This window comes from Myxine glutinosa, chromosome 9 (assembly GCF_964187855.1).
Source record: "Myxine glutinosa chromosome 9, kmMyxGlut1.1, whole genome shotgun sequence".
Taxonomy (NCBI): Eukaryota; Metazoa; Chordata; class Myxini; order Myxiniformes; family Myxinidae; genus Myxine; species Myxine glutinosa.
Genome location: NC_136269.1, coordinates 19,187,077 through 19,200,062, shown reverse-complemented (window position 1 = coordinate 19,200,062; position 12,986 = coordinate 19,187,077). Strand labels below are relative to the sequence as shown.

General features: G+C 41.1%; 1 protein-coding gene across 2 annotated transcripts in view; it reads right to left on the bottom strand.

The window, feature by feature from the left end:
- The window catches only part of LOC137435597 (zinc finger protein 462), a 121,845-nt gene that overhangs the window by 96,609 nt on the left and 12,250 nt on the right, over positions 1 to 12,986 (bottom strand). For both annotated transcript variants that reach the window (XM_068129505.2, XM_068129506.2), the window contains exon 2: positions 7,938 to 8,236. In XM_068129505.2, coding sequence (XP_067985606.2) covers positions 7,938 to 8,211 — 274 coding nt within the window. In that variant the 5' untranslated portion in view covers positions 8,212 to 8,236. The remainder of the gene's footprint in view (positions 1 to 7,937; positions 8,237 to 12,986) is intronic.

The following is a 12,986-nucleotide window of genomic DNA, read 5'->3' as shown; positions in this document are numbered from 1 at the left end:
TTAAACTGCCGAAATCTCGGCTCTCTGCTCACCTTCACTCTTTCATTCCTCTTTTTCCCGCCTCTGGAACAAACTCCCTCACTCCCTTCAATCCCACTCCTCCCTCCAGGTCTTTAAAACAGCTGTTCACCACCATCTCTTATCTTCCCCCATCCAAAACCTTGATCTTTTCTACCCCCGCTAATTCACACCAGATCCACCTTGTTTGAAATTCCAACTTCTTTCCTGGAAGTCCTGGCAGTGTCCATACATTTTATACCTCTCCCACGCCCCCCTTCCCATGCCCCCCCCCCCTCCCAAAGCCCTCGCCCTCTCTCAGATCTCTCGATGTCTCCATGTCTCTCGGTCCCTGCTCTCAAATGTTGTGTTTGTGTCCTTCCCCCTCTCTCCCCATCTTGTCTACCGCTCCCGATGTTATATGTTTTATGTGTCGGTTTGTCTTTCTGTGTGATTAATGTTCGCTCTTTCACGAGCCTCAATCTTGTATACAAAAAAAAAAAAAAAAAAAAAAAAAGCCCTCCCCTTCCACAGACCTACCGATGTCCTTGTTCTCTACTGTTGTTGTGCTTGTGTGCTTCCTCTCCCTCCCCCCTCTGGTCTCCCGCTCCCTTCATTGTATGTTTTATGTGTCTGTGCATGTTTTCATGTTCAATGTGTTAGCTCTTACACGAGCCTCGATTCTCTATACAAAAAATATATATTTTTTTTTTTACACAATTAAAGTACCGATCTTGGGTTCATATTGATACCTTAGTTCATTTTACACAATTAAAGTACCGATCTTGGGTTCATATTGATACCTTAGTTCATTTTACACAATTAAAGTACCGATCTTGGGTTCATATTGATACCTTCGCTCATTTTACACAATTAAAGTATCGATCTTGGGTTCATATTGATACCTTAGTTCATTTTACACAATTAAAGTACCGATCTTGGGTTCATATTGATACCTTAGTTCATTTTACACAATTAAAGTACCGATCTTGGGTTCATATTGATACCTTAGTTCATTTTACACAATTAAAGTGCCGATCTTGGGTTCATATTGATACCTTAGCTCATTTTACACAATTAAAGTGCCGAATTGGGTTCATATTGATACCTTAGTTCATTTTACACAATTAAAGTACCGATCTGGGGTTCATATTGATACCTTAGTTCATTTTACACAATTAAAGTACCGATCTTGGGTTCATATTGATACCTTAGTTCATTTTACACAATTAAAGTGCCGATCTTGGGTTCATATTGATACCTTAGCTCATTTTACACAATTAAAGTGCCGATCTTGGATTCATATTGATACCTTAGTTCATTTTACACAATTAAAGTACCGATCTTGGGTTCATATTGATACCTTGGCTCATTTTACACAATTAAAGTGCTGATCTTGGGTTCATATTGATACCTTAGTTCATTTTACACAATTAAAGTGCCGATCTTGGGTTCATATTGATACCGTAGCTCATTTTACACAATTAAAGTGCCGATCTTGGATTCATATTGATACCTTAGTTCATTTTACACAATTAAAGTGCCGATCTTGGGTTCATATTGATACCTTAGCTCATTTTACACAATTAAAGTGCCGATCTTGGGTTCATATTGATACCTTAGTTCATTTTACACAATTAAAGTGCCGATCTTGGGTTCATATTGATACCTTAGCTCATTTTACACAATAAAAGTGCCGATCTTGGGTTCATATTGATACCTTAGTTCATTTTACACAATTAAAGTACCGATCGTGGGTTCCTATTGATACCTCAGCTCATTTTACACAATTAAAGTAAAGATCTTGGGTTCATATCGATACCTTAGTTCATTTTACACAATTAAAGTACCGATCTTGGATTCATATTGATACCTTAGCTCATTTTACACAATTAAAGTACCGATCTTGGGTTCATATTGGTACCTTAGTTCATTTTACACAATTAAAGTGCCGATCTTGGGTTTATATTGGTACCTTAGTTCATTTTACACAATTAAAGTGCCGATCTTGGGTTCATATTGGTACCTTAGTTCATTTTACACAATTAAAGTGCCGATCTTGGGTTCATATTGATACCTTAGTTCATTTTACACAATTAAAGTACCGATCTTGGGTTCCTATTGATACCTCAGCTCATTTTACACAATTAAAGTGCCGATCTTGGGTTCATATTGATACCTTAGCTCATTTTACACAATTAAAGTACCGATCTTGGGTTCATATTGATACCTTAGCTCATTTTACACAATTAAAGTACCGATCTTGGGTTCCTATTGATACCTCAGCTCATTTTACACAATTAAAGTGCCGATCTTGGGTTCATATTGATACCTTAGCTCATTTTATACAATTAAAGTACTGATCTTGGGTTCATATTGATACCTTTGTTCATTTTACACAATTAAAGTACCGATCTTGGGTTCATATTGGTACCTTAGTTCATTTTACACAATTAAAGTGCCGATCTTGGGTTTATATTGGTACCTTAGTTCATTTTACACAATTAAAGTGCCGATCTTGGGTTCATATTGGTACCTTAGTTCATTTTACACAATTAAAGTGCCGATCTTGGGTTCATATTGATACCTTAGTTCATTTTACACAATTAAAGTACCGATCTTGGGTTCCTATTGATACCTCAGCTCATTTTACACAATTAAAGTGCCGATCTTGGGTTCATATTGATACCTTAGCTCATTTTACACAATTAAAGTACCGATCTTGGGTTCATATTGATACCTTAGCTCATTTTACACAATTAAAGTACCGATCTTGGGTTCCTATTGATACCTCAGCTCATTTTACACAATTAAAGTGCCGATCTTGGGTTCATATTGATACCTTAGCTCATTTTATACAATTAAAGTACCGATCTTGGGTTCATATTGATACCTTTGTTCATTTTACACAATTAAAGTACCGATCTTGGGTTCATATTGGTACCTTCGTTCATTTTACACAATTAAAGTACCGATCTTGGGTTCATATTGGTACCTTAGTTCATTTTACACAATTAAAGTACCGATCTTGGGTTCATATTGGTACCTTAGCTCATTTTACACAATTAAAGTGCCGATCTTGGGTTCATATTGGTACCTTAGCTCATTTTACACAATTAAAGTGCCGATCTTGGGTTCATATTGGTACCTTAGCTCATTTTACACAATTAAAGTGCCGATCGTGGGTTCATATTGGTACCTTAGTTCATTTTACACAATTAAAGTACCGATCTTGGGTTCATATTGGTACCTTAGTTCATTTTACAGAATTAAAGTACCGATCTTGGGTTCATATTGGTAGCTTAGTTCATTTTACACAATTAAAGTACCGATCTTGGGTTCATATTGGTAGCTTAGTTCATTTTACACAATTAAAGTGCCAATCTTGGGTTCATATTGGTACCTCAGTTCATTTTACACAATTAAAGTGCCGATCTTGGGTTCATATTGGTACCTTAGCTCATTTTACACAATTAAAGTGTCGATCTTGGGTTCATATTGGTACCTTAGTTCATTTTACAGAATTAAAGTGTCGATCTTGGGTTCATATTGGTACCTTAGTTCATTTTACAGAATTAAAGTGTCGATCTTGGGTTCATATTGGTACCTTAGTTCATTTTACACAATTAAAGTGTCGATCTTGGGTTCATATTGGTACCTTAGTTCATTTTACAGAATTAAAGTACCGATCTTGGGTTCATATTGGTAGCTTAGTTCATTTTACACAATTAAAGTACCGATCTTGGGTTCATATTGGTAGCTTAGTTCATTTTACACAATTAAAGTGCCGATCTTGGGTTCATATTGGTACCTTAGCTCGTTTTACACAATTAAAGTGTCGATCTTGGGTTCATATTGGTACCTTAGTTCATTTTACACAATTAAAGTGCCGATCTTGGGTTCATATTGGTACCTCAGTTCATTTTACACAATGTGCCCACCTTGGATTTTGCCGATCCTCGGTTCATATTGATTGTCTTTTGCACCCAAGCAGGGGAGGGGGACAGCCAAGGGATTCCAGTGGCACAAACAAGCCACTGTGGCTGACCAGGTCAAAAGCCTTGGTGAGATTAACAAATGCTACATGAAGTTCTTGATGTTGTTCTCTACATTTTCCTTGTAGCTGTCTTCAGGTAAAATTAATATCTACTGTCAATCGTCCAGCTCTAAAACCACATTGACTCTCAGGGTATAGACATTATCCGCCAGCGTTTGCAGTCGGTTGAGCACGACTCAGGCCATGACTTTCCCTGCTCCACACAGCAATGAAATGCCTCTGTAATTGTTACAGTCGGATTTATCTCCTTTATTCTTGTACAGGGTGACGATTTGGGCATCCTTCCATGCTTGGGGATACCTCTCCAGCTTTCCAACATAATCATAACACCTTTTATTTATCAAAATATGCAAATGTCTTCCCCTACCGCTAATTCCTCCAGACATCCCTTATTTGTCGAAGTCTCCGTTGGCCATTGAAAGGTTTCTGGAGGACACACCCGATCAACCCTCTACTGGTGAAACTCCCAAAATCCAGGATCACTGCTCATCTCCACTCATTTGTTCCTCTTTTTCCCCACCTTTTCCCCCAAAGTGGACATCTCTCTGACCATTCTCATAGAGCCTCCTCAGCGTCGACGAGTCTGGCATTTCACTCAGGCCAACTGGCACGGTCTTCAAGCAGCCATCAATCATCTGGACTGGTCTCCCATCTCTACCGCCTCTGACATCAACTCATCCTGGGAATTCTTCCAAAGTAAATTGCTCTCTCTCATGCACAGATTTATTCCATCTCGTCTTCAGTTGTCATACCCTTCCTCCCGTCCATGGTACACGGATTCTTGTGGTGAGGCTATTGCCCAGAAACAACTTGCTTTCGTCTTCTGGAAAGCAAATCCAACGGAAGGAAATCTCATTTCCTTTCACAAAGCCCGAAACAAGTGTGTGTCCACCCTCAGGAGAGCCAGGAAACAATATCTCTCCGTTCTCAGGACAGAACTCTCTTATCTGTCTCCATCTTCCAAATCCTGGTGGCGTCTGGTCAAATCTGTTTCTGGTGTTTGTTCCCCCTCCATCCCCTCCCTCACCTCAAACAGCCACATGGCTGATTCCGCACGTGAAAAAGTTGAATGCCTCAACTCTGTGTTTGCCTCTAAATCTTGTGTCCCAAACCCATCCCTCTCTGTACCCACCGTACCCAGTCGTACCAGCTGCTCCTGGACTCTGTGTCCTTTCCTCCTGACAAGGTGGAAAAGTTTCTGTCAACCCTCGACTCTGATTCTGCAACTGGACCTGACGGCATCAGCCCACGGGTCCTAAAATCCTGTTCTTCCGCTCTTTCACTCCCTCTCTCTGTTCTCTTCACCCTCTCTTTTGCTCAAGGTCATCTGCCATCTGCTTGGAAATCTGCCAACATCACCGCTTTGCACAAAAAAGGTGCAAAAACAGATCCCAGCAACTACAGACCAATCAGCCTTCTCCCAATTATCAGCAAAGTCATGGAATGCATCATTGCTTCAGATATGAAATCCTTCCTCTTCTCCAATGGCTTGATCTCTGATCATCAATTTGGTTTCAGACCTGGTCACTCTACTCTGGACATGCTGCTTCTGCTTTCTCAACAATGGATGGAGGTCCTCAAAGCCAAACAGGAAATTAGAGCTGTCTCCCTTGACATATCATGTGCCTTCGATACGGTCTGGCACCCCGCTCTGCTCACCAAACTCTCCTCTTTTGGTATCCATGGAAATCTCCACGCATGGCTGGCGGACTTCGTCTCTAGTCGTAGTCAACGTGTGGCCCTGAATGGGTTTCTCTCATCTCCTCTTCCTGTTCAGGCTGGAGTTCCCCAAGGCAGTGTTCTGGGCCCTGTGCTTTTTCTGGTCTTCATCAATGATCTCTCTGACTCTCTTGAAAATCCTCTCTATCTCTTTGCTGACGACTCTACTCTCTGTCGCTCCATTCTTCATCCCTCAGATCGGCAGTCTGCAGCCTCCTCACTCTCTGCAGACCTGGACAAAATCACAGACTGGGCATACAAGTGGAACATGTCTTTCAATCCTGACAAATCTCACACTCTTACGATGTCTCTCCAAAAAGACCGACTGGACAACCCTCCCATCCACTTTCTGAATAATCCTCTCCAAGAAGTTCTGTCACTCAAGCTTTTGGGTCTCACTATCTGCCATGATCTTTCCTGGGAAAACCACATTTCAAATCTGGCCTCCAAAGCCAGTCGCCGACTGGGCATCCTCCGTCGTGCGAAGTCCTTCCTTGGCACACCTGAGCTCCTCACCACATACAAGGCTTTCATCCGCAGCTCAATGGAATACTGCTCTCCCCTCTGGGCTGGTGCACCTGCCTCACACCTAGCTCGTCTTCACGCTGTTGAAATCAAAGCATTCAGAATCATTGGAATCTCCCGCGATGAAGCTAACTCCAAGGGCCTCTCACTCACTCACCGCAGGCAGGTTGGTGGTCTTTCCGTCTTCTACCGACTCCTCTCTGGCCTTGCCCCCCCAGCTCTCTCTGGGCTCTGTCCAGCAAATATTCCTACAGGTCGCACAACATCTGCCTGCAACCCTCTTATGGTTAAACTGCCAAAATCAAGACTCTCTGCTCACCTTCACTCCTTCATTCCTCTTTTCTCCCGCCTCTGGAACAAACTCCCTCACTCTCTTCAATACCACTCTACCCTCCAGGTCTTTAAAACAGCTGTTCACCACCATCTCTTATCTTCCCCCATCCAAAACATTGATCTTTTCTATCCCCGCTAATTTCACCCCAATTCCACTTTTTTGAAATACCAACTTCTGTCCTGGAAGTCCTTGGTGTCCTTGTGTTTGATACTTCTGCCACCCCCTCCCCCCAAGCCCTCTCCCTCCCACACATCTCCCTGCTCTTAAATGTTGTGTGCCCTCAAGTGTTTGTGTGGTTCCCCTTCTCTTGTCTTCCGCTCCCTCTTTTTATATATTTTGTTTGTCTGGTTGATTTGTTTGTGAAGTAAATGTCAGCTCTTTCACGAGCCTCGATTCAGTATACAAAAAAAACCAAAAAAAAAAACCTGTGGAACCAAATTCCCACATCCTCTTCAATCTTGTTCTTCCCACCATGTCTTCTACACAGCTGTTCACCACTATCTCTGATCATCCCCCATCCAAAACCATGATATTCTCTACCCACATTAGTACCTCCACACACTCACAAGACCCGAGCCCCCCTCCTTCCAAATTTCCAGTTTTTTTTCCTGACAGGTTGCTTCCATACCCATCTTGAACACCCTATGCATCCTCTCCTAACCCTCAATGCTCCCCACACCCATTATTTGTCTCTCCCTATTTTTCCTTCAAGTCTGGGGTTGGTGTCCCCACTCCTCTTCATAATCTCCCTCTCTCTGTGTGTGTGTGTGTGTGTGTGTGTGTGTGTGTGTGTGTGTGTGTGTGTGTGTGTGTCTCTGTCCTGTTGCATTCTGATTCGTGCAGTGTTCTAGCTCTTCCACAAGCCTGGACTTTGTATACATAAAGGGACAATAAAAATGTTTATTTTCAAGGTGGCATAAGAATTTTGCACTGTATTTGAGATACTTCTTAAGAAGCTCCAAAAGCTCCTCAAGACCAATTGCAATTACTGTACTTAATTGCAAATTTGCAACTTTTGGCAAATTTGCAACTTGTAACCTTGCAAACACAAAATTTAGTTCTCAATTCGAATTCCTTATTCACCTTTTAAAGACCAACTTTGACAGACTATCAACACAATGTCCAAATATTCTGCTTGGAGATGTCGAAGGATATAAATAACAGCAAAGCGAGGTGAAGAAGCAGGCCATTCCAAATTCATACATGGCGTACACTTCCAGAGTTAAACCCATGAGTAACATGCACACAAAACACAAAAACAAAATAATTAATTATTTCCCAAAAATCGATTTGCCCTCATCTCACCACATTGCCATTGCAGCATCATTTGTGCTTCTGAATCCTTGAGTTTAAATTCGAGGTTTGGGTCAGCTGCCAGGAAGTGAGCTCCGATGACATCCGCGCCAAAGTCACCATAAGTCACGGCACTTGAATTGAGATCACTATTGCACATAACTTCTTCAAAATCACTGGAAGTAACTCCAGTTTCTAGTCCAGCATCGATGATCCCAAGGCCAATATCATCGGTTTCAATGCTTGCTAGGTCAATATCATCCCCCAGGTCGTCCGATGCTGCCATCTTTTTTACCTCGCACAGGTAAAGCCTAAGGGATCACAGGAGGGGGGTGGGGAGGGTTAGAGCCAAGGGTTATAAATAAAAACTCAACTAAGCACATAACAATCAAAAGCATGGAAACCAAGGATGGAAAGCTTGGTACAAAGTGATGAAGAAGAATAAAGAGCATGGCTGGAAGGCCGCGTGGCTGGAAGGCCGTGGTCATGATTTAAAGCTGGCATGTTGAAGAAAATACCGTTTTATATAGATATTATCATTTTTATGCCTCCAACGATGAAAGTCAATGGAAGGATTATGTTTTCGGGTCGTTGGTCCGGCCGTCCGTGATGGGTTTTCGTTACCGCGATAACTTGAGAACAGCTGAAGAGGCCTAGTTCATACTTGGTGAAGGTATGTATAATGAGGTAAAGATGAACCGATTAGATTTTGAGGTCACAAGGTCATAGGCCAAAGGTCAGAGGTCATGTTAAGTAAACATTATGTTGCCGCACCAACTCGTGAAACAGTGATGGGATTTTGAAGAAACTTGGTATAAGTATATATATGACGCAAAGATGAACCGATTTGATTTTGGAGTCGAGAGCTGAAAAGTCAGAGGTCAAGTTAAGTAAACATTATGTTGCCGCACCAACTCGTGAAACAGTGATGGGATTTTGAAGAAACTTGGTATAAGTATATATATGACGCAAAGATGAACCGATTTGATTTTGGAGTCGAGAGCTGAAAAGTCAGAGGTCAAGTTAAGTAAAATTTATGTTGCCATGCCAACTTGTGAACAAGTGATGGGATTTTGAACAAACTTGGTGCAAGTATATATGATGCAAAGATGAACTGATTGGATTATGACATCAACATATCAAAGGTCATATCAGGTAAAAATGTGATACTTGAGAATAGCTGAATGGATTTAAATCAAACTTGGTACAAGTATGTATAATGATGTAATAATGTGGGCAGAGGTATATCGGTCGACGTCAAAGAGTGTCGTTCTAGATACCCTCGCCAGAGGCGGCTGATTTGAGTATCAGCTTTGAGTCCGTTTGTTTGTTACTTGCCGGAAAAGATTCCGGCAAGTATGTTGGTTGGTTGGTTTCTGTCTGTTTGTGCGCAGCACTACGTCTACACCGTTGCACATAGAATCACCATACTTTACACACATATTTGTCTTGCCCTGGAATAGACTGTGCCCAATTTTTAACTCTCTCGGCTCAAGGCCTCCACTATGACATCATAATTCGATAATTCGACAAGTACAAAACTTCATCCAATCAAGATGCAATTTCTTGAGCGCCATGTCGGCATAAACTGGTGGGAATTTTTTTTATTGATGATGTCATCGGTCACGTGGTTCGGCCGTCATCTTGGAAAAACCAAAAAAATTTGCACCTATATATCTCCAAAAGTGCTGAATAGAAAAAATTGAGACATGGCTCCTTGTAAAGAACTCTCCATGGGGAATAAAATATGTTAATGCTGATGTCACAGGTGCCTCCATTGTGACGTCATAATTCGACAAGTACAAAACTTCATCCGATCAAGATGAATTTTCTCGAGCATAATCTAGGAATAAATTAGTTTCGAAAACAAATAATGATGACGTCATCGGTCACGTGGTTCGGACGCCATCTTGGAAAAACTTTGCACCTCTATATCTCCGAAAGTGCTGAATAGAAAAAATTGAGACATGGCTCATTGTAAAGAACTCTCCATGGGGAATAAAATAGGTTAATGATGTCATAGGTGCCTCCATTATGACGACACAATTTGACAAGTACAAACTTTATCCGATAAAAATGAAATTTCTTGAGCATAATCTAGGAATAAATTAGTTTAGAAAACAAATAATGATGACGTCATCGGTCACGTGGTTCAGCTGCCATCTTTGTCCAAAATGGCCGATAAAAAAAGTACATTCCGGCAAGTCCTCGGTCTCTGACCGATTTTTCATTACTTGCCGGAAAAGATTCCGGCAAGTATGTTGATCGGTTCGTTTGTCTGTTTGTCTGTCTGTCCGCACAGAATAAATATGATTTTCTCTGCAACCGTTGGTCTGATTGACAGGAACTTTTCACAATAGGTGCAACTCCACCTGTATAATTTTTTAATGATAATTTTGCCGTCATAGGTCATGTGGTTCGGCCGCCATCTTGGAAAAATCGAAAAAATTTGCACCTCTATATCTCCGAAAGCGCTGAATAGAAAAAAATTGAGACATGGCTCATTGTAAAGAACTCTCCAGGGGGAATAAAATATGTTAATGATGATGTCATAGGTGCCTCCATTATGACATCATAATTCGACAAGTACAAAACTTTATCCTATCAAGATGAAATTTATTGAGTGCCATGTCGGCATAAACTGGTGGAGGAAAAAAATAATGATGACGTCATCAGTCACGTGGTTCGGCCGCCATCTTGGAAAAACCGAAACAAAATTGCACCTCTATCTCTGAAAGCGCTGCATAGAAAAAATTGAGACATGGCTCATTGTAAAGAAGTCTCCGTGGGGAATAAAATATGTTAATGATGATGTCATAGGTGCCTCCATTATGATGTCATAATTCGACAAGTACAAAACTTCATCCGATCAAGCTGAAATTTCTTGAGCATAATCTAGGGATAAATTGGTGGAGAAAAATAAATGATGATGTCATCGGTCACGTGGTTCGGCCACCATGTTTGTTTTAATACAAAAGCCTTAAAAACCACTGAAAACACATCCTGGTGAGGGTCTGCAATCTCTGATTGCTCTTTCTTGTTATTACTTGTTTCTTTACTTTTCTTAGAAATACATATTTTCTTATATGCAGCCTAAGTGACTTTTTAAGAAGAAGATACTCAAACTTTCGCTTTGTATGTAGCTCATGGGACCAAATTTGTTTTTGTGCCATTCTGACACAGAGTACTAGCGTACTCTCTGATACACTGGACATATTTGATGATGCATTGTTTCTTCCTTTTCAAAGAGACAACGGATGTAATGAGAGTAAATCATATTTTAAATGCATGACACAACTTCAGCATAATTTTGGTCAATAGATGAAGTTCCGTCCTCATTACGTATCTGTTATTGTAATCATGACACTGGATTATATCAGCCTAATCATCAGAAGCATCATCTACTGTTCTCATACAGTCATTGTAGCATTCAGTATTCTGCCAATGTGAAGCAGGAAGAGTCCAATTGTCATCCATAGAATCCAACACCTTGATGACTTGCAGGTTTCACAACTGCACTTAACAGGATGAAATCTGGTGCTGGTGCTACATTGTTCGGAAGCATGACTGTTAGCAGGGTTTTCTTCACTTCGTCCTTTATCCATCCATACTCAACTGAATCTAGTGAGGGAGGACTGCATGCAGCTGCGCTTTTCCAAATGCAGGCTTGAAAGTCTGGGACTGTGGTTGCCCTGGCTGTTTTATGCTTCCAAACCTTGAAATGTAGCTCTGTCATTGAAGGTGCTTCTGCATGTCCATAGCACGCAGCTATGAATGAAGTGGATTCCTTCGCAATATTTGTGAGGTCAGCTGAGGTATAGTGATGAAGGCTTGTGGGCTACCTGAAGCAATTTCAGCACATTAGCCTTTCCAACACCACAACATTGTGAGATAGTGTTACATTCAGATTTAAAGTGGGCAGCCAAGACATCAATAATGATTTATCCTTTTGAGTATCAGCTGATGCTCTGATGTCGATGCTTTTTTTTTTTGCCCCGTTGTGTGTACAAGTGACCCCTAGACGGAGAGCAGATGATGATGATGTATGTATATATATATATATATATATATATATATATATATATATATATGAATGAATGAATGAATAAATGAATGAATGAATGATCGTTTTAAGGCCATTTTCCCCGCTGGAGTGGGGGTTAGCCTTGCGGGCCCCATGACAATCATGGTTCCCTGTTTGAGGCAATGTTTTTATGGCCGGATGCCCTTCCTGACGCCAACCCTTGGTCGCCTCTTAAGATGCGCAGGGATACGGTGTACCTATTCTAAATCGGGGTACATACCGTGATCATTCATCCCAGCAAGCTGGTACTCAATTTGCCGACCTCGGAAGGATGACAGGCTGAGTCAACACCCCTGGCGTTAATTCAGCGATCGACCGGGATTCGAACCCAGGATCCGAAGCCAGCACCCTAACCCCCAAAACCAACAACAACAAAAATATATTATATATATACATATATATATATATATATATATATATATATATATATATATATATATATATATATATATATATATATATATATATATATATATATATATATATTGTTGTGGAAATGAGAATTGTGTTTTTTATTGTTGTAAAAAATATCACCCTCCTTCCTCGTTGTTGTGTATAAAGGTCAAAGGGCGTCCCTTAGTTAGGTCATATACACTCACGTTAGCGAATCATAGATTTCCTCCTTGTTGGTAGTTATTTCCTTATTGTGTGTATTAGGTTAAGGCTTTGTCTTCCATTAATTAATACTCCATTGCACCGAATTCAAATAGATAGATTCCCTTTCATTCCCATTCCCAAAGCATCCATTGCCAACTGCACTGGGCGGTTTGCTGCATTCGCCACTGCTGCCCTTTGGCTGGGGCTCGCTCGAATCGCCCCAAAACCTCCATTACGCACGCGGTCAAGTTGGGAAGGAAAGGCGTGTCTCCACCTCGTCATCGGAGGGTGGGGCCAGGAGAGCCCCCACAACCAACCAAGCACGAGGGGTTTGGCTTGAGAGGGCGGAAGAAGAGCGATCGGGTAGGTTCGAAAAAGGT